Raw genomic sequence first — 23,374 nt, forward strand, 5'->3', positions numbered from 1 at the left:
TCCAATGAAATCTGTCGTCCCGTAATTTTTTTGATGAGTGAGTCAATTGCTCTCCAGAATGCAGTGATCTCGTGGCAGTACCACCAAATATGCGATGCCGAGCCGAATTGTCCACACTCCCTCCAGCAGCGATTCGATTGTGTTGGGAAGATGCGTGACAATTGTTCTGGTGTGTAGTACCAAAAATGGAGAATTTTAAGAGTCGATTCCCAATTTGACAAACATTTGGAGAATTTTAGAGGGTATCTCATAGCTTGGTGCCACCCTTTGGTGTCTTCCGTGAAATGTAGATGGTGTTCCCATTTGTCCATGGAAGGAAGCTTTTGCTGATCTGATCCATTTGCCAACAGCTTATAAAAAAAGGAGATCCCTCTGCGGGATTTAGACGGTTGTAGATGATTTTGAATAATCTGTAGTGGAAGTGGCAAGGTTTTTTTCCAAAGAGTGCCGAATACGCAGATATTTAAAGAAGTCTTTATTTGGTATATGAGACCTGGTTTGTAGTGCAGAGAAGGTGGATAGCTGGCCTTGGTTGTATAAGTCTCCAATCGAGGTTAGACCGATAGTCACCCAAGAGTCGATCCCTAGGTCCTGACACAATAAGGTTAAAGCTTGCAGTGGTAGTAGCTTAAGAGTTGTTGCTGAGATGCCCTGAGACATTTGTGAAATGAATTGCCAGACTCGGATAGTCGCATTAACTGAGGATAGGAGAAATTTTGACGGCTGTAATTGTAGCCATAGAGCTGCAAGCATGTGCTTGGGTGGGCAATCCAGTACTTCTTGCTCGATCTGAAGCCACCTATGTTGCTTTGAATGAGTCCACCAATATTTGGATTGGTCTAGAATAGTGGCCTTGTAATACCTTTTTATGTCAGGAGCACCCAAACCAGCTGAGGACGTTGGAGCATACAAAGTGGATCGGTGGACTCTCGGGTGTTTACCATTCCATATAAATGAGTTAAGTGCTTTTTGGAGTCTGTTCAATTGATCTTGACTAAAAGCCAGCGGGATAGCTCTAAATAAATAAAGTATATGTGGCATGAGAAACATTTTAGCAAGTGCAATTCTCCCTGCCCAGGACGCTTTGACAGTACGGAGGCTCAGAGATAATTCCAATAGCTTCTTAAGTACTCTTTCCAGATTGAACCTCACCTGGGTGGTTGAAGGCACTGTAAGGTCAATTCCTAAGTATTTCAGAGACAAAGCTGGGGCCCAAGGGAAAGGGGAGATCTCAGAAATTTGTTTTTTTAAACCGTTTTCAAGGCAAATGCCTAACATAACAGACTTGGAGCAATTGAGTTTGTACATGGAAACCATGCCAAATTGGGTCAGTAAGTCAGTGAGTGCTGGAAGTGATTGGGTAGGATTTGTAAGTGCTATAATAATGTCATCGGCGTAAAGACCGATTTTATGAACGAGTTTCCCAACTGTTAACTCTTCGTTATTGGGGTGCGATCTAATTGCTGTCGCTAACGGTTCCATTATTAAGGCGAAAAGTAGGGGGGACAACGGACAACCCTGTCTGGTCCCATTGGTGATTCCAAATGGTTTGGATGTAAGCCCTGAAGTCCGAACCCTGGCAGAGGGGCTGGAGTATAGATCCATGACTACATCATAGAAGGGACCCTGTATACCGAATCTTTGAAGAACTGTTGAGAGGTACCCCCAATGCACCCTATCAAACGCCTTCTCTGTGTCCAAAGATAGGAGCAGAGAAGGCGTTCGGTGATGCTCAGCCCACTGTATGAGGTTAATAATCCGCCTAGTGCCATCCGGAGCCTGCCTCTGTGGTATGAAGCCAACCTGGTCCGGATGCACCAGATCAGCGATGTAGCGCGACAACCGCGTGGCCAAGATTTTTGCATATAATTTGGTGTCTGTATTGAGCAGTGATATGGGTCTATAATTTGCAGGATCCTCCTGGGGTTTTCCGGGTTTGGGTATGGTTACAATCAATGCCTCAAGAGATTCCTTGGGCATATGTCCCGATGCTACATAGGAATTAAATATGTTGCATAGTTGTGGGCTGAGGAGGGGGAAGAAGGTACGATAGTATTCATTACAGAATCCATCCTGTCCGGTGGGGAGGAGGCGGTAGAGGATGAGGAAGCGGAGTAGGAGGAGTTAGGAACAGGAGGCAAACTGAAGTGCCCTGCAATCCTCGGTGGTGGAAGGACATGCGCCAAATTGCTATCCGCCTCAGGCCCATCCGCCACTGCATTTTCCCAGTGTGCCGTTAGGGAGATATAACGCCCCTGACCGTGCTTACTGGTCCACGTATCGGTAGTTAGGTGGACCTTGGCACAGATGGCGTTGCACAGTGCACACCTGATTTTTTCCCCCACTTGGTTGTGCAGCGAAGGGATGGCTTGCCTGGAAAAGTAGTGGCGGCTGGGCACGACGTACTGTGGGACAGCCACCGACATAAGGCTTTTAAAATTCTGCATCTCCACCAGACGGAATGACAGCATTTCAAAGGCCAGGAATTTTGAAATGCTGGCATTCAGGGCCAGGGATCGTGGGTGGGTAGGGGGGTACTTCCTCTGAAGTGTTTGGGAGATGGAAAGCTGAACGCTTCCACGGGACATTGTGTAGATGGTTGGTGACCCAGGTGGTGGTGTTGCTGACAGATCGTCTGTTTGCGGGGGTGGCAGGTGCCGGTATCACTACAGAGGTGGATGAAGAGGCCGAGACTGCAGCAGAAGAGGAAGCAGGAGGAGCCAGAGACCTTTCTTGGTTTTGAAGGTGTCTACTCCACTGCAGCTCGTGCTTTGCACTTAGATGCCTGATCATGCAGGTTGTGCTCAGGTTGAGAAGGTTTATGCCTCGCTTCAGGCTCTGATTGCACAGGGTGCAAACCACTCGTGCCCTGTCATCAGCACATTTTCTGAAGAACTTCCACACTAGAGAACTCCTTTGAGCTGGCTTTGGTGCGCTCGGTCCCTTGCTGCGTTGGGCAGTAGCAGGCGTAGTGTCTAGGGCATGGCCGCTCTGCTTCTGCACCCTGTTCCCTCTTCTGCTGTGCTGGTGGCTCTGTGTGACCATCGCCTCTTCCTCCTAACTACTCAGGTCACCTGCATGACCTTCATTCCATGTGGGGTCGAGGCCCTTATTGTCCTCCACATCATCTTCCACCCAGTCTTCACCCTTGCCCTCCTTGTCGGTCTCCACAATTCTGAGTGCCGCAGCAGTTGGCACCTGCGTTTCGTCATCATCGGAGACGTGCTGCGATGGTCCTTCCATGTACTCATCTTGAGAAATAAGTGGTTGGGCATCGCTGCACTCAATCTCTTCCACTTCTGGGGCAGGGCTAGGTGGATGGCCCTGTGAAAACCCTGCTGACAGAGTCATCAAAAAGAAGAAGAGACTGCTGCATGACTTGGGGCTCAGACTGCTTGCCTGATTTGCAAGGGGGTGAGGTGAAAGACGGTTGGACATCGGCTGCAGGTGCCAACTCTGACCTTTCTGCAGTAGACTGGGTGGGAGACAATGTGAAGGAACTGGAGGCACTGTCAGCAGCAAACCAATCTACTATTGCCTGTACTTGTACTGGTATCATCACTTCTAGAGGCGCATGATGCCCTACCAAATACTGCTGCAGGTTCTGTCGCCTACTCACACTTGAGGAAGGTTTTTTCACTTGTGCGTGTAGCTGGCACAGATCGACCACATCCTCTCCTTGCAACAGGAGCTCTACCAGCAGCACCACGACCAAGGCCACGGCCACTATTTGACGGTCTCCTCATATTTCTGTAATTTATGATCTCGCCCTAGAAAGGTGTTTATTGAATAGCGGAACAAAACAACAACAGTATCGCACGGGTGTATCTCACAGTCAAATATGCAAACTATGCCGCTATTTAATTTTTTTTACCCCAAAAGGGTGTTTATTAAATAGCGGAATAGAAAAACAGTATACAAATACAACGGGTGTATCTCACAGTCAAATATGCAAAGTATGCCGCAATTCAATTTTTTTCACCCCAAAAGGGTGTATATTGAATAGTGGATTAGAAAAAAGGATATAAAACGGTGTATCTCACACGTACAAACACAGACTAGGCCCCGATTACAATTTTTTGTACCCTAAAGGGAGGATGAGGAGTAGGAGGAGTTCGGAACAGGAGGAAAACTGAAGCGCCCTGCAATCCTCGGCGGTGGAAGGAGATGCGCCAAACAAATTTAAAAGGTGTATCTCACACGTACCGATACAGACTATGCCGTAATTAAATTTTTTACACTCCAAAAGGGTGTATATTGAATAGCGGAATAGAAAAAAAATTATAAAACGGTGTATCTCACACGTACAAACACAGACTAGGCCCCGATTACAATTTTTTGTACCCTAAAGGGATGATGAGGATGAGGAAGAGGATTAGGAGGAGTTTGGAACAGGAGGCAAACTGAAGCGCCCTGCAATCCTCGGCGGTGGAAGGAGATGCGCCAAACAAATTTAAAAAGGTGTATCTCATACATACCGTTACAGACTTTGCCGTAATTTAATTTTTTACACTCAAAAAGGGTGTATATTGAATAGCGGAATAGAAAAATGTTTATAAAATGGTGTATCTCACACGTACAAAGACAGACTAGGCCCCGATTACAATTTTTTGTACCCTAAAGGCAGGATGAGGATGAGGAGTAGGAGGATTTCGGAACAGGAGGCAAACTGAAGCACCCTGCAATCCTCGGCGGTGGAAGATGCGCCCCAAAAATTTGGAAGGTGTATCTCACACGTACCGATACAGACTATGCCACAATTTAATTCTTTTTACCCCAAAGGGTGTAGATTGAATAGCGGAATAGAAAAAAAATTATGAAACAGTGTATCTCACCCGTACAAACACAGACTATGCCCCAATTACAAATTTTTGTACCCTAAAGGCAAGATGAGGATGAGGATGAGGAGTAGGAGGATTTCGGAACAGGAGGCAAACTGAAGCACCCTGCAATCCTCGGCGGTGGAAGATGCGCCCCAAAAATTGGAAAGGTGTATCTCAAACGTACCGATACAGACTATGCCGCAATTTAATTATTTTTACCCCAAGGGTGTAGATTGAATAGCGGAATAGAAAATATGATATCAAAAGTTGTATCTATCTCACTTGTACAGACCCAGACTAGGCCCCGATTACTATTTTTTGTACCCTAAAGGCAGGATGAGGAGTAGGAGGAGTTCAGAACAGGCAGGAGGCAAACTGAAACACCCTGCAATCCTCGGCGGTGTAAGATGCGCCCAAAAAATTGGAAAGGTGTATCTCACACGTACTGATACAGACTATGCCGCAATTTAATTCTTTTTACCCCAAGGGTGTAGATTGAATAGCGGAATAGAAAATATGATATCAAAAGGTGTATCTATCTCACACGTACAGACCCAGACTAGGCCCCGATCACTATTTTTTGTACCCTAAAGGCAGGATGAGGAGTAGGAGGAGTTCAGAACAGGCAGGAGGCAAACTGAAACACCCTGCAATCCTCGGCGGTGTAAGATGCGCCCAAAAAATTGGAAAGGTGTATCTCACACGTACCGATACAGACTATGCCACAATTTAATTCTTTTTACCCCAAAGGGTGTAGATTGAATAGCGGAATAAAAAAAAAATTATGAAACAGTGTATCTCACACGTACAAACACAGACTAGGCCCCAATTACGATTTTTTGTACCCTAAAGGCAAGATGAGGATGAGGATTAGGAGTAGGAGGAGTTCAGGAACAGGAGGCAAACTGAAGCACCCTGCATTCCTCGGCGGTGGAAGATGCGCCCCAAAAATTGGAAAGGTGTATCTCACACGTACCGATACAGACTATGCTGCAATTTAATTATTTTTACCCCAAGGGTGTAGATTGAATAGCGGAATAGAAAATATGATATCAAAAGGTGTATCTATCTCACACGTACAGACCCAGACTGGGCCCGATTACTACTTTTTATACCCTAAAGGCAGGGTGAGGAGTAGGAGGAGTTCGGAACAGGCAGGAGGCAAACTGAAACACCCTGCAATCCTCGGCGGTATAAGATGCGCCCAAAAAATTGGAAAGGTGTATCTCACACGTACCGATACAGACTATGCCGCAATTTAATTCTTTTTACCCTAAGGGTGTAGATTGAATAGCGGAATAGAAAATATGATATCAAAAGGTGTATCTATCTCACTTGTACAGACCCAGACTAGGCCCCGATCACTATTTTTTGTACCCTAAAGGCAGGATGAGGAGTAGGAGGAGTTCGGAACAGGCAGGAGGCAAACTGAAACACCCTGCAATCCTCGGCGGTGTAAGATGCGCCCAAAAAATTGGAAAGGTGTATCTCACACGTACCGATACAGACTATGCCGCAATTTAATTCTTTTTACCCCAAAGGGTGTAGATTGAATAGCAGAATAGAAAATATGATATAAAATTGGTGATTTTTCAATAGCACATGTGAACACAGCAGTGTCTTATGTTACAGTCAGCTCTGCAGCAGGCTATGAAGGGAAAAAAAGAAAATTCCCCTTTAAGTTAGTAATTTTTAAATAGATTAGTACAGACTATGCCACAATTTAATTTTTTTTTAACCCAAAAGGGTGTATATTGAATAGTGAAATAGAAAAAAGTGTATAAAATTGAAAATCACTCAATAGCACATGTGAACACAGCAGTGTCTTATGTCACAGTCAGCACTGCAGCAAACAGGCTATGAAGGGAGAAAAAAAATCCCTTTTAACTTGTAGTAAAATAGATGAACGCTGCACACAACTGACTGATAAAAATATATTTTTTTTCTCCCTCCTCCTCCTCCTCCTCCTCAGTGGGCTCAAGTGAGGGCAAAAAGATTGTTCACTGCACCTCTCCCCACACAGCAAAATCGATGTAGACTGACCCTGCCTAATCTCCAGCCTGGCCCTAAAATGCTCTAATAACTTTCCCTGCCTGCACTCCGACCTGTCCCTGCATTCTTTTCGGACACAATTTTTCCCAGAATCACTGTCTGTCCCTAATCAGCAGCCAGCACGTATGATGTGTGCTCTGTCCCTTAACTACAGCAGAATGACGCAGCGCGCTGAGGCTCTCGAACTTATAAAAACATGGTCACATGCTTCATATGGCCAATCACAGCTGCCAATACATTAGTAGGCATGGCTGGGATGGCTTAAGGCACACCAGTTAAACGCTTGTTGATTGGCTGTTGAAAGCCCGCCATTAAAAGCGCGCCATTACATACAAAACAGGAAATAAAATGACCGAACAGGAATTTTAAACCCGAACATACAGTAAAGTTTTCGGGTCCGTGTTTGGGTAACAAAAATCCAATTATTCGGTACGAACGCGAATATTACAGTCCGTGTTCGCTCAGCACTACTCACCTGGCATGTGGAATAGGTTCTGGGGATCTTGGGCGGAGCAGCGGAAGAGACGGTAGCAGCAGAAAAGGAGGAGTCAGCTGAAGAGGAGAGGGAGGATGGAGGAGGAGGAGGAGAAGAAGAAGAGGCAGGCCTGCATGCAATCCATGGCGGTACAACCTAATCTACACGGGTGCCATGGGTTACATGCTTGACGGCTGTCAGAAGGTTCACCCATTGGGCCTTAAAAGGGATATACCTTCCCTGCCCGTGTTTGCTAGACCATGTGTCTGTGGTCAGATGTATCTTTTGCACCGACACTGTGTGCCAGAGATATATTCACTTGCCGCTGAACATGGCCATACAGCTCTGGAATGCCCTTCTGCAAGAAATATTTCCTGCCTGGGACCTTCCATTGTGGTGTTCCAATGGCCACAAATTTCCGAAAAAGGTCTCAGAGTCCACCAGTTGATATGGCAGTAGTTGGCGGACTATCAGTTCCGACAAGCAGCAGTCAAACGTTGGGCAAGAGGGTTATCCAGCGTCATCATTTTTTTATGCTCCAACATTTGGGCCACGAAAGCCTGCCTTTTTCCAGAACAACGTGACGACGGCAGCATGGAAGGTGGAGTGGAGGACAATTGGGAGGAGAGAGGAGAAGGAGAAGAGGCTGGACGGTGAGAGCCTGGAGTGTGGCTTTGTGGGTTCTGATGGTGTTGCTCCCACTGGGCTTGGTGATGGGAGTTCAGGTGCCTTCTTAAGGCAGTCGTCCCTAGGTGAGTGTTGGGCTTACCGCGACTTATGCTTTGACTGCAAAGACTGCAGATGGCAACACTGTTGTCAGCAGCGGACACATTAAAAAAAGCCCACACTGCGGAGCCATGTGACGGCATCCTGGGAGCGCCAGATGTGACTGTACATGGTTGATGGCTCGCTCCTGATACATTTGCAGTCTGCTTTGTACCTCTTCTGCAATGCAAGTTCCACATGCCTCTCCTCCCTATCTGCTGGTCCGCCTCTCCCTCTGAACTCCCCTCCTCTTCCTCTCTTGTGGCCACCCACGTGACGTCCATAGACACGTCATCATCCACGTCACCTTCCCCACCACTTTTTAAATTACCCTGTAACAAAAGTCTCTAGAAAAGTGCAGTATATCTGAAATAAGGTATATATAACACCCCGCTTCAGTCTTTGGTATTGGGGGGCCACTAGTCTATCACACCAGTTCTACAAATAATTGGCCAGTAACTGTTGTCACTGTGTGTAGCATTGTTAACGCAGCAAAAGAGGCCACATTTTTGTAGGACTAAAATACACTTTTAGAGAAGTATACGGTTAAATAACACCCTACTTCAATATGTGGTATTGGGGGGGGGGGCACTGGTCTATCACACCAGTTGTACAAAAAATTGGCCAGTGAGTTTGGCACTGTGTGTAGCAGAGTAAATGCAGCAAAATAGGCAATATTGTTGCAGGACACAAATACACTTATACAAGTATATTCAGATAACACCCCACTTCAATATGTGGTATTGGGGGGTCACTGGTCTATCACACCAGTTATAATACATTAACAGTGCTATTGTCAATGTTTGTAGTATTGTTGCAGAAACGTTCAACACACCAATCACAATGCTGCACAGTGCACAATACAAATCCACTATAATATGCTTTCTATATTAGAAAATATAGTGTATGTGGATTACACCCCTATATAGTGCACTGCACACCTATACCAAATACCAGTCCTTAAAATGACTTTTGTGGACCTTAACAGAGTGATTTGTGTCACTGACAATCTGTCCCTGGTGCACACAGCAGACCTCTCCCTACACTGACAAGAGACTGTACACCTATACCAAATACCAGCCCTTAAAAGGACTTTTGTGGACCTTAACAGAGCGATTTGTGTCACTGACGATCTGTCCCTGGTGCACACAGCAAACCTCTCCCTACACTGACAAGAGACTGTAGACCTATACCAAATACCAGCCCTTAAAAGGACTTTTATGGATCTTAACAGAGCTATTTGTTTCACTTGCAATCTGTCCCTGGTGCACACAGCCAACCTCTCCCTACACTGATGAAAAGTAGAATGTGAAATGGCCGCCAGCTCAGGTCTATTTATAAGGTAGGGGGTATGTCCATGTGCTGAAATGTTTCAATTGGCAGTCCCGTTCAACCTGACGGATGTGTCATGGGTCAAAGTTCTCCCCAATGTAAACTAATATGGCCGCCGCAAACAACGCCATGTGCTCGCAAAATCGGTGGGCTGCGAACAAGCAAAGTTTGCCGCGAACCGACCGCTGGGCGAAACGCAAGGCCATCCCTAGTCACTACACTCACACTGACTGAGCTATCACTAGATTCACACTAAACTGATATTCTACAAATAGCCACTGTTGAAAGAATTATTTTTAGTGTGGGGTGGGACTAAGAACAATGAGCCATGATTGGATATAATCATTATTACTTTCTCCAATTATGGCTCTGACAGTGCTCTGTGCCCTGATTGGCCAAAGCTTTCATTGCTTTAGCCGATCAGGGCTTCCAATGCACTGTGCGGAAGCACAATGCATTGTGGTCATTTGGTCATCTGGTGGGCCGAACAAAATAATTTGGGTGTTCGTCGAACGAGTGAACAGCCAATAGGGCCAAACCGTTCGCCCATCCCTAATGTCTATGTCCCGGCCTGTGTGATGAGGAGGGGGGTAGCTAGTAGCAGTCAGTCACATTCAGCTGTTCTGTAATGTAGAAGACGTCTTGTAGTTCATCTATTCTTCAGTTATAATGAGTGATGGGAGCATATCCCGACATTTATATTCACACAGCTATTGCTGACACCTTCATCGAATCACCATGGAATTAGTCAGGGAAGATGTTGGCCATTCAAGAACAGGATGGGGGGAGGGGGTTAGGTTTTGTCAGGAGATGGGCTTTAGGATCAAAACTAATATGTTTCTTGTACAAATTGTGAATCAGCTTCCCCAGTGTAACTCACCTTGTCTCCTTTCCATGATATTCGCTCTGATTGTAGTGTAAGTTGCTGACCGTCTGAAAGGGACCCATCAAAGTGGCCCACGTGCTCCCAATAGGTCATATTTTTACCTTCAGTTCTTGTAATCCAATTTACAATTTCCAGTGGGCTGGGCAGTTCTCCTTTATCATTAAAAATCATGACCCTGCCATTCGGATCCTTGTACTGGACTTTCTTTACATAGCGGGACAGCTTAAGAAATGACAGAAATGATAATAGGTAACAAGCATATAGAATGTTTAATAATTTATTGATTATAGATTGGTTATCTAGTTATTTCCTATCGAGATGTGATGACTAGGGATGATCAAACTTTTGAAAAGTTTGGTTCGACCAGAACACCTGAATTTCCCGAAAGTTCGGTTCGGATTTCAGAACCCCATTGAAATCAATGGGACCCGAACTTCGGGAATCAAAAAACACCATTTTGAAGCCCTAAAACCCAATAAATGCCCCTAAAAAGGGCATAGGGTTCTGGGTCATGCCCCAGGAACTATGAATAAGGCAAAAAAAAAGTTTATAAAATTTGTCGTTTTTGATAGAGAGACAATTATTGAAAACATTATTGAGAAAAAAAATGAGATTTCTTTGGATTTAGTGTCTGGGGGGTCTAAAAAGTGTACCTGTGAAGTTTAAGCTCTGTAGCATGTCCAGAACCAGAAAAAAAAAAGATTGTTTTTCTTAGAACTTCAGTAACGCAGGGATGGTGTTACCCTCCTTTCACACCTGGGCGTTTTTGTTTCAGGCGTTTTTCCGGTGTTTTTCAGGGGTTTTTTGAAGGCGTTTGGAGGCAGGCATGACATCTGAACTTCTGTATAGGGGTATCTATCTATCTATCTATTTATCTATCTATTTATCTATCTATTTATCTATCTATCTATCTATCTATCTATCTATCTATCTATCTATCTATCTATCTATCTATCTATCTATCTATCTATCTATCTATCTATCTATCTATCTATCTATCTATCTATCTATCTAGTTATATATAGATAGATATACACACATATACATATATATATATATATATATATATATATATATATATATATATATATATATATATATATATATATATATATATATATATATATATATATATATATACATATATATATATATCTATATCTATATATATATATATATATACATACTGTATTTATCGGCATATAACACGCACTTTTTCCTCCTAAAAATGGAGGAAAAAGCAGCAGTGCGTGTTATACGCCGATACGTCGTTGCCTAGCAACCGGTTTAAAGGGCCGATTTTTTTCAGCAATTTTTTTTCTTTTTCTTTTTTAGTGTAGTTGTGAGGTCTGAGGTCTTTTTGACCCCAGATCTCACAATAAAGAGGTCCTGTCATGCCTATTTCTATAACAAGGGATGTTTACATTCCTTGCAATAGGAACACAAATTATCAATTTTTTTTTTTTTTTAAGCGCCGGTTCACATTACCGCGACGCTACTTGCAGGGGCGACCTCCGAGATCGCGGTGCGAGCAGCGCGCCGCGACCTCGGAGCGGCCGCCACGGACTTCATAACATTGAAGTCTATGGCGGTCGCCTCCTGGTCGCCCCAAAGAAGCTCCGGACCCTTTTTCTAGGTCGGAGCGACTTGTGTCGCTCCTATTAGAACGGGTCCTCAGCTTCCCTATGGGAGGCGACCTGCGGCGACCTGTGAGGCGACCAGGTCGCCTCACAGGTCGCCCCAGTGTGAACCGGCACTTAAACTGTGAAAAAATAATAAATAAAATAAATAGGAAAAAAAAACAATTAAAGCTCCCTGTCCCCGTTAGCTCGCGCACAAAAGCGAACGCATACGCAAGACCCGCCCACATATATAAAAGGTTTGCAAACCACACATATGAGGTATTGCCGTGATCGTTAGAGCGAGAGCAATGATTTGAGCCCAAGTCCTTCTCTGCAACTCTAAGCTGGTAACCTGTAGGAATTTTTAAAATGTCGCCTATGGGGATTTTTAAGTACCAATGTTTGTCGCCATTCCGCTGGCGTGCGTAATTTTGACATGTTGGGTATCTATTTACTTGGCATAACATTATCTTTCACATTATGGAAAAACATTTGGCTAACTTTACTGTTTTCTTATTTTTTAATTCAAAAGAGTGAATCTTTTCCCAAAAAATTGCGTTTGGAAGACCGCTGCGCAAATACGGTGTAATATAAAATATTGCAACAATCTCCATTTTGTTTTTCAAGGGTCTCTGCTAAACAAAAATATATAATGTTTTTGGAGTTCTAAGTAGTTTTCTAGCAAAAAAAACCCTGATTTTAGCTTGTAAACACCAAGTGCCAAAAATAGGCCCAGTCTTAAAGTGGATAAAGCAAAACCACAGTTATGCAAAACACTAAATATTATGGTGTCAGTGTCTATTGTTCGCTGGAAGGCTGCAATGCACTGGCCGACACTGCTGATACCCTTTTTTTTTTAGTTCAGAAGTTTAACACTTAAAGACGCAGACACCACAATAAACCTATTCTGTCTAAATTCAGATAACATATATTCTCACTTATTTCTTCTTGTTTCACACATCTCTGTCCCATTTTAGCGTACGCACGGAGTTAGTTTAGGTCTTCTCACACAGACACTTATGCACAATACTTGTGTTCCCAGGGATGGAGGCCCCTTGCCTACAGGCTGGTGCCTCATTTAAATTCCCACTGTGTGATTTTCGTGCATTTTTGGTGGATGCAGTCTGATTTGAGATTGAGACTAATAGCATGACCTGCTTGTCTCATGTTAAGTCCCAAATATTTTATAAAATTAGGGATGGAGGCACTGTGCTTTACAGGTCAATGCCTCATATAAAGTCCCAATCTGTGTTTTATACTGCATCCTCCAAGGGGATGAAGGTGTATGCTTCTCAGCTGGTCCTTTTCAGTTTGTACCATCGCTATTAGAGTTTTGATATATTAGACCAGTTATGGATGGGGGTGGGTTGGGGGAGGTTTGGGCTGCCTCCCTCCCACCTGTCTCCCATCCATCTATTAGCAGCCATGTGCTTCCATTGTGGAGACACTCAAATTAGAAAGTGTTAGGACTGCAGGTAACACAGGGTGCCGTGTAGTGGCCCTGCAGCTTACACATGCGTTTGCAAATGCGTGCCAATGAAACCCCTGTTCTTTATTTATACCATGAGACAGGCCTACTTGGTTGGTGGCAGACTGGAGGGTGAGTACATCAGACTGGGGGCTGGCTGGCTTCCATGCACCTCTTTTAATCCTTTCAACTTTTTTCTGATACAGGGATGGAGACGCTGGGCATTACCTGCTGGTGTCTCACTTAAAGTCCCACATGGCCTACATTGTAAATGATTACATTAACTAAGCATCTAATTTCTTCATCAAGGGGTTCATGCTCTGCTTCAGTATGTCACAGTACATATTGGCATTCATGGATCCCTCAATGAACTGTAGCTCCCCAGTTCTGGCAGCACTCATGCAGCCCCAGAACATGACACTCCCACCACCATGCTTGACTGTAGGTAAGACACACTTGTCTTTGTACTCCTCACCTGGTTGCCACCACACATGTTTGACACCATCTGAACTTAATACGTTTAACTTGGTCTCATCAGACCACAGGACATGGTTCCAGTGATCCATGTCCTTAGTCTGCTTGTCTTCAGCAAACTTGTGCATCATCTTTAGAAGAGGCTTCCTTCTGCGATGGCAGCCATGCAGACCAGTTTGATGCAGTGTGTGGTGTATGGTCTGAGCACTGACAGGCTGACCCCCCACCCCTTCAACCTTTGCAGCAATTCTGGCAACACTCATACGTCTATTTCCCAAAGACAGCCTCTAGGTATGATGCTGAGCACATGCACTCAACCTCTTTTATTGACCATGGCGAGGCCTGTTCTGAGTGGAACCTTTTCTGTTTAACCGCTGTTTTTGCCACCATGCTGCAGCTCAGTTTCAGGGTCTTGGCAATCTTCTTATAGTCTAGGCCATCTTTATGTAGAGCAACTGTATATGTAAACATGCCTTGGCTGTTCAGCTTAACATGCTCATCCCTACACTACAGTCCCTGGACCTCTCTTCCACACCTATTACCTTCTCCATACCTCTTCACATTACTCCCTAACCCTCTCCCCTATTGTTTCCATACCTTGAAACCTCATATAGCCATCTACGTACTGAACACTGCCTTTGGATACGGTAATAACAAGCTACTCCCATAATAAGCCTTCGCTAATCAGGAAAAACTCCAAGTTACTCATAGATATTGTTAATGGACAACTTGCGTATCATTCTCTGTGTCCCCTTACTCCTCTAAGTCAGCTACTTTCTTTGCATATGACACGGATAGAAACAGGACTTAAGACATGATAAGTTACCTATTTCATACAATGTTCCTACTTCATATGGGAAGCTATGTACTTGGTTACACGTTATTTTTTTTTTTTTATCTCTTTGTAAATCCCAATAAAATTCCTAGAAAAGAAAGGCAGGGTATATTTTTTGCACTGATCACAGTATTAGTGTCACAGATTTCCACAAAGTGTCAGTTAGTGTCAGACTGCCCGCCATACTATCACAGGTCAACTCTATAAGTTGCCATTCCTAGTATAAACAAAATAAAAAAATCCAGTATATATATATATATATATATATATATATATATATATATATATATATATATATATTGTACAGGACGCCAAGGTTGGGTCCCTATTTGGGTCCTGTATTTGGGTTATGGTCCCTTTAAGGGAAGTTTGTAAATGTTAGGGGGGTCACCCAGGATGGGTGAGAAATTCCTGGGAATAGTAAAAATCAGGAGGACTGACTCGCAGTTCTCTCTGTATTGTAAAAAGAGATATTTGGGACCCGGAATTTGGGGAGCTCTGTAGTGATATTCGGGTGGGAAAGAGCCCCCACCCCTGACTAAAAGGGATTCCAGCGCACGCACACAGGGTTAAGACCCATGAGAATCAGACCTTAAGAGACAGGAAGCAGCAATAGGTGGGTGGTGAGGAGGAGTAGTTGGTGGTTGCACCTGTTTGGGAGAGCTGTAAGTCTACTGGAGTCTGCCAAAAGCTGCTGAGAGGTCTGTAAAGGACTGCCACAAACCTTGGGGTGAAGTCCCATCTACAAAACTGTATGTGCCTTTTCCTTACTTTGTTCCTTTGTGCTGAAGATAAGCAAACTTTATTTTGTGTTTGATTTGTGCGCTGCTGGAAGCCATGTTTGAGTTTTGCTGAAATAAAGCCTTTTTGTTTATATTTTAAATGGTTGTGCACTCAATCCAGTGGAGCTAGAACCCCCAAACTTTACAATATATATATATATATATATATATATATATATATATATATATATATATATATATATATATATACCATCATTTTTAGACACTATAACTTTTTTGCATAAACCAATCAATAGATGCTTATTTTGGATTTTTCACCAACAAAATGAACAGGGAAAAATATTCAAATACCACCAAAAGAAAGCTCTATTTGTGCGGAAAACATGATATAAATGTCATTTGGGTACAGAGTTGCATGACTGCGCAATTGTCAGTTAAAATAATGCAGTGCCAAAAAGCAGCAAAATAGCCTAGTCATGAAGGGTGGTAAATCTTCTGGAGGTCAATTGGTTAAAGGGAACCTGTCCAAAAAAAAAAAAAGCATTACAAAGGAGACTTTTTGTCCTCATGTGATAAAAATGACAGTGTAAGAAAATAAAGTTACATCCAAGCACTTAAACCCCCTTAAACAATATGACACCCCCCTCACATACACACACACATACAAAAATAAACACAGATGGCGAGGGCACCTGCACACCAAAGCTTAATTGTGCTACACATTACATAGTTACATAGTAGTTGAGGTTGAATAAAGACAATAGTCCATCCAGTTCAACCTGTGTAGGCGCGTGTGGCCGTAATCATCTCTCATACCCCTTAATGTTCTGGTCCTCGAGATGTACGTCCAAGAGTCTTTTAAAAATAGCCATACTTCCCGCAGAAACCACCTCTTGAGGGTAGAGAATTCCACAATCTTGTAGCCCTAACAGTAAAGAATCCCCTGTGTTGTCTGTGGTCAAAACACTTCTCCTCTAATCGCATTGTATATCCTTGAGTCCTCATGCAATCCTTGCGACTGAATAGCTTTTTTTCTATGCTGAGATCACCATTGAGGTATTTATAAATTGCTATCATGTCCCCTCTCAGGCATCTCTTCTCCAGGGAGAATAAATTAAGCGTTTGTAGACGCTCTTCATAATTAAGGTCCTCCAAGCCCCTAATTAGTTTAGTTGCCCTTCTCTGGACTCTCTCCAGGTCCAACACATCCCTCCTGAGGACTGGCGACCAGAACTGGACAGAATACTCCAGATGCGGTCGGACCAGAGTTTTGTAAAGTGGTTGGATTATAGTTTTATCTCCTGGAATACATCCCTTTCTTCATGCATGCTAATATTCTACCGGCTTTGGCAGCTGCCGCTTGACATTGCATGCTATTGCTTAGTCTATCCTCTACCAAGACTCCCACATCTTTCTCCATTTTTGATTCCCCCAAAGGTTCCCCCCCTAAAGTGCTTTTATGTTTTTAGTCCCCAAGTGCAAAACCTTACACTTCTCCACATTAAACCTCATTTTCCATGTCGTTGCTCACTCTGTTATTTTGTCCAGGTCATTCTGTAGGATATCTGCTTCATGCTGTGCAGTTATTGCCCTGCCAAATTGTGTGTCATCTGCAAAAACTGATATAGAACTAATGATCCCATCCTCAATGCTGTTTATGAATAAATTGAACAGGGTTGGTCCCAGGACTGAGCCTTGGGGGACCCCGCTTACCACCCCAGACCAGTCTGAGTATGTGCTATTTATTACCACCCTTTGGACACGCCCTTTTAGCCAGTTCCGTATCCAAGAACAAACCTTGTGGTCGATGCCTGCAAACCTTATTTTATAAAGCGCTTGTGGGGAACTATATCAAATGCCTTAGCGAAATCCAAGTACACCACATCCACTGGTCTCCCCCTATCTAGCTCACAGCTCACCTCCTCGTAGAATGTTAAGAGATTGGTTTGACAAGAACGCCCTTTGGTAAACCCATGCTGATTACTGCTGATGATGTTGTTGTCTTTAGCAAACTCTACGATATAGTCCCTTATCATCCCCTTCAGAAGTTTACATACTATCGATGTCAGACTGACCGGCCTATAATTTCCCGGGACATGCTTCTGCCCTTTTTGAATATCGGTATCACGGTAGCTTTCCTCCAATCCCCTGGTACATTTCCTGTCATAATACTGTCAGCAAAGATCAGGAACAGTGGTCTAGATATAGTTTTACTAAGTTCTTTGAGTACTCTCAGATGTACACCATCCGGGCCTGGTGATTTATTTGTGTTCATTTTATCCAGCCTTTTCCTGATTTCCCCCTCTGTTAGCCATAGCGGCAAGTCCTGTGTATTACTACTAACCATACAGTCATGGTCAGTGTACCCCTCCTTTTCCTGTGTAAAGACTGACGAGAAAAAAGCATTAAGCACGGTTGCCTTTTCAGTGTCCTCTGTAACCATCCTTCCATCATCGTTAATTATGTGTGCAACATGCTCTGCCCTTGTTTTTTTTGCTGTAGATATATTTAAAGAATTTCTTAGGGTTCTTTTTACTATCCTCCACTATTTGTCTATTTTTAGCCATTTTGTTTCGTATTTACTTTTCTTATTTGCCTACTTATATTGCTCAAAAACAGATACTGTGCCCTCTAATTTATATTTGTTGAAGGCCATTTTTCCCCCCTAATAAGTTTTTTAACATTACGGTTTAGCCAGCCAGGTTTGGCTTTGTCTCTTCTAAATGTATTTCCCATAGGAATGCACTGCGAGATGCATTTGTTTAATATGTTCCTAAAGCATTCCCATTTTTCCTCCGTGGTCAGGCCATGGCTTGCACTCGAGGGTTCTTAAAGAGCTCAGCCAGGTGATTGCCAGACCATTATTCTTGATCTTTAGGGATAGTTTACAGACAGGTGTGGTGCCAGCTGATTGGAAAAAAGCCAAAGTGGTAACAATATTTAAAAAAGGGCAGAGATATCTCCCGGGTAACTATAGGCCGGTCAGCCTAACATCAGTAGTCTGCAAGATTTTGGAGGGGCAAAGTGAGGGAGCGGCCTTGCCGCATTCTAAAGTAAGCTGTCTCTCAGACTGTGAATAGTTAATAGTTGGAGTATCACCACTAGTGTTGAGCGAACACGGACTGTATTATTCGTGTTCGTACCGAATAATTGGATTTTTTTTACCCGAACACGGACACGGACACAGTACTGTATATTCGTGTAAAAATCCGTGTTCGGTCGTTTTATTTCCGGGTTTTGCATGCTTTGGCGCGCTTTTCATGGCGGGCTTTCAACAGCCAATCAACAAGCGTTTAACTGGTGTGCCTAAGCCATCCCAGCCATGCCTGCAAATGTATCAGTAGCTGTGATTGGCCGTCTGAAGCATGTGACCAAGTCTTTATAAGTTCGAGGCAGCGCCGCTACAGCGTTATTCTGCTGCTTAGATCAGGGAGAGAGCACACATCAACGTGCTGGCTGCTGATTAGAGACAGACAGGCAGGAAAAAACCATTTGTGTCCGGATAGAATTGAGGGACAGGTCAGAGTGTTTTAGGCAGGGCGAGTTGTAGGCATTTTAGGGATAGAGTCTGCTGAATTTTAGGGAAAGTGTGTTCTACAAACTACAATCGATATTGCTGTGTGGGGTGGGATAGGAGATAGGCAGGTGTCAGTGATCCACATCCATTTTGCTGTGTGTGGGCTGCAGTGAACACAATCTTTTTGGGGTGCAGTGAACACAATCTTGGTGCAGTGAACACAATCTTTTTGGGGTGCAGTGAACGAAATCCTTTTGGGGTGCAGTGAACACAATCTTTGTGGGGTGCAGTGAACAAAATCCTTTTGGGGTGCAGTGAACACAATCTTTGTGGGGTACAGTGAACACAATCTTTGTGGGGTGCAGTGAACAAAATCCTTTTGGGGTACAGTGAACACAATCTTTGTGGGGTGCAGTGAACAATCTTTGTGGGGTGCAGTGAACAATCTTTGTGGGGTACAGTGAACACAATCTTTGTGGGGTGCAGTGAACAAAATCCTTTTGGGGTGCAGTGAACACAATCTTTGTGGGGTGCAGTGAACACAATCTTTTTGGGGTGCAGTGAACACAACCTTTTTGGGGTGCAGTGAACAAAATCCTTTTGGGGTGCAGTGAACACAATATTTGTGGGGTGCAGTGAACAAAATCATTTTGGGGTGCAGTGAACACAATCTTTGTGGGGTGCAGTGAACAAAATCCTTTGTGGGGTGCAGTGAACACAATCTTTGTGGGGTGCAGTGAACAATCTTTGTGGGGTACAGTGAACACAATCTTTGTGGGATGCAGTGAATACAATCTGTGTGGGGTGCAGTGAACACAATCTTTGTGGGGTGCAGTGAACACAATCTTTGTGGGGCGCAGTGAACAAAATCATTTTGGGGTGCAGTAAACACAATCTTTGTGGGGTGCAGTGAACAAAATCCTTTTGGGGTGCAGTGAACACAATCTTTGTGGGGTGCAGTGAACACAATCTTTTTGGGGTGCAGTGAACAAAATCCTTTTGGGGTGCAGTGAACACAATCTTTGTGGGGTGCAGTGAACACAATCTTTTTGGGGTGCAGTGAACACAATCTTTTTGGGGTGCAGTGAACAAAATCCTTTTGGGGTGCAGTGAACACAATATTTGTGGGGTGCAGTGAACAAAATCATTTTGGGGTGCAGTGAACACAATCTTTGTGGGGTGCAGTGAACACAATCTTTTTGGGGTGCAGTGAACAAAATCCTTTGTGGGGTGCAGTGAACACAATCTTTGTGGGGTGCAGTGAACAATCTTTGTGGGGTACAGTGAACACAATCTTTGTGGGATGCAGTGAATACAATCTGTGTGGGGTGCAGTGAACACAATCTTTGTGGGGTGCAGTGAACACAATCTTTGTGGGGCGCAGTGAACAAAATCATTTTGGGGTGCAGTAAACACAATCTTTGTGGGGTGCAGTGAACAAAATCCTTTTGGGGTGCAGTGAACACAATCTTTGTGGGGTGCAGTGAACACAATCTTTTTGGGGTGCAGTGAACAAAATCCTTTTGGGGTGCAGTGAACACAATCTTTGTGGGGTGCAGTGAACACAATCTTTGTGGGGTGCAGTGAACAAAATCATTTTGGGGTGCAGTGAACACAATCTTTGTGGGGTGCAGTGGACACAATGTTTTTGGGGTGCAGTGAACAAGATCCTTTTGGGGTGCAGAGAACACAATCTTTGTGTGGTGCAGTGAACACAATCTTTGTGGGGTGCAGTGAACAATCTTTGTGGGGTACAGTGAACACAATCTTTGTGGGGTGCAGTGAACACAATCTTTGTGGGGTGCAGTGAACAAAATCCTTTTGGGGTGCAGTGAACACAATCTTTGTGGGGTGCAGTGAACACAATCTTTTTGGGGTGCAGTGAACAAAATCCTTTTGGGGTGCAGTGAACACAATCTTTGTGGGGTGCAGTGAACACAATCTTTTTGGGGTGCAGTGAACACAATCTTTGTGGGGTACAGTGAACACAATCTTTGTGGGGTGCAGTGAACAAAATCCTTTTGGGGTGCAGTGAACACAATCTTTGTGGGGTGCAGTGAACAAAATCATTTTGGGGTGCAGTGAACACAATCTTTGTGGGGTGCAGTGAACACAATCTTTGTGGGGTGCAGTGAACACAATCTTTTTGGGGTGCAGTGAACAAAATCCTTTTAGGGTGCAGTGAACACAATCTTTGTGCGGTACAGTGAACACAATCTTTTTGGGGTGCAGTGAACAAAATCCTTTTGGGGTGCAGTGAACACAATCTTTGTGGGGTACAGTGAACACAATCTCATACTTCTGAACATTTGAGTGTGCTGCCTGTTCCATACTCCTCCTACTCCTCATCCATCCTTTTAGGGGTACAAACAATAGTAATTGGGGCCTAGTGTGGTTGTGTACGTGTGAGATACATACACTTTTTTTTATCATATTTTCTATTCCGCTATTTAATTAAAACCTTTGGGTATAAACAATTAAATTGCCTGATAGTCTGTGTCGGTACGTGTGAGATCCACCTTTCCAAGTTTTTGGGGTTCATCTCATACTTCTGAAGATTTGAGGGTGCTGCCTGTTCCATACTCCTCCTACTCCTCATTCAGCCTTTTAGGGGTACAAACAATAGTAATTGGGGCCTAGTGTGGTTGTGTACGTGTGAGATACATACACTTTTTTTGATCATATTTCCTATTCCGCTATTCAATAAAAACCTTTGGGGAACAATTAAATTGCGGGATAGTCTGTGTCGGTACGTGTGAGATCCACCTTTCCAAGTTTTTGGGGTTCATCTCATACTTCTGAAGATTTGAGGGTGCTGCCTGTTCCATACTCCTCCTACTCCTCATCCATCCTTTTAGGGGTACAAACAATAGTAATTGGGGCCTAGTGTGGTGGTGTACGTGTGAGATACATACACGTTTTTTGATCATATTTCCTATTCCGCTATTCAATAAAAACCTTTGGGGATCAATTAAATTGCGGGATAGTCTGTGTCGGTACGTGTGAGATCCACCTTTCCAAGTTTTTGGGGTTCATCTCATACTTCTGAAGATTTGAGGGTGCTGCCTGTTCCATACTCCTCCTACTCCTCATCCATCCTTTTAGGGGTACAAAAAATAGTAATTGGGGCCTAGAGTGGTGTGTACGTGTGAGATACATACACTTTTTTTTGATCATATTTCCTATTCCGCTGTTCAATAAAAACCTTTGGGGAACAATTAAATTGCGGGATAGTCTGTGTCGGTACGTGTGAGATCCACCTTTCCAAGTTTTTGAGGTTCATCTCATACTTCAGAAGATTTGAGGGTGCTACCTGTTCCATACTCCTCCTACTCCTCATCCATCCTTTTAGGGGTACAAACAATAGTAATTGGGGCCTAGTGTGGTGGTGTACGTGTGAGATACATACACTTTTTTTGATCATATTTCCTATTCCGCTATTCAATAAAAACCTTTGGGGAACAATTAAATTGCGGGATAGTCTGTGTCGGTATGTGTGAGATTGTAACGCTCATGCGTTTTATGTATGATGTGGATTTACAGCTGCAGAAATATTCCACTTCAGTAGTCATGTAGAGAAACGCTGAGACACCAATCCCAACTCCCAAGACTCATCATGTGTGGATGATCTCAATTCAGCAAGTAAATACACACACTCAATAAGATGTTCCTAGAGTGACTTATGTATATAGTAATACAGTGATGATAGGCTGAAGAGACAGGTTGGGTAGAGATGGTAGATGACAGACACTTGAAAGGAATGTTCTTGAAAGTAAGATAGTAGCAGATGGGATGCAGATAGGTTTAGCAATCATGTATGGTAGCAGATGATAGAGTAGCAGGTGAACATACAGGAGAGATCAACCCAGTGCAAGAGCAGATGGTAGTAGGCTCAAGAGCTAGCAATCTTAGATAATGCAGATGCAGTAATAGTCTTTAGTATGCAGCGCTAGATAGTGTAAGCTTTTAGTATGAAGGGTATAGAGGTTTCCCCTGTGGGGTACTTATCACTAGTAGCAATGTAGCAAAGGAGAGGTTCGACAAGAGCGGATGATCCGGTAGCGGGATACAGGGATCAGCGCAGCGTGGTTCCGATGGCGAGGTATGCTTGCAAGCATGAGAGCTTCAAGGCAGGTTAGCATCAAGGCACACAGCAGGTGTCAGAGCAGGTTGAACGAACACATGTGAGTGAAAGCTGGTGATTTAAATAGCTGTGCAGTCCGGCGCTCAGTGATGACAGCATCAGTCTTAAAGGTGTATGCGCACCTTACCAAAAGAGAATGGTGGGGCGCATACACTTAGGAAAAGAGTAATTAGGGTACCCAAGGTACCAGAACATTACAGTACCCCCCCCCCCCTTAAGGCCGGCTCCTGAAGGCCTC

General features: G+C 43.8%; 2 protein-coding genes across 2 annotated transcripts in view; one reads left to right on the forward strand and one right to left on the reverse strand.

Annotated features, from left to right (window-relative positions):
* The window catches only part of LOC309569159 (vomeronasal type-2 receptor 26-like), a gene marked incomplete at both ends in the record, with an annotated part of 31,165 nt that extends 20,661 nt beyond the window's left edge, over positions 1–10,504 (reverse strand). Inside the window, one exon of the mRNA XM_082274920.1 lies at positions 10,328–10,504. Within this exon, the coding sequence (XP_082131046.1) occupies positions 10,328–10,504 (177 nt within the window). The remainder of the gene's footprint in view (positions 1–10,327) is intronic.
* The window catches only part of LOC309545093 (vomeronasal type-2 receptor 26-like), a 427,741-nt gene that overhangs the window by 170,646 nt on the left and 233,721 nt on the right, over positions 1–23,374 (forward strand). The window lies entirely within an intron of this gene.

This window comes from Pelophylax lessonae, assembly GCF_965119305.1.
Source record: "Pelophylax lessonae genome assembly, chromosome: 1".
Lineage (NCBI taxonomy): Eukaryota > Metazoa > Chordata > Amphibia > Anura > Ranidae > Pelophylax > Pelophylax lessonae.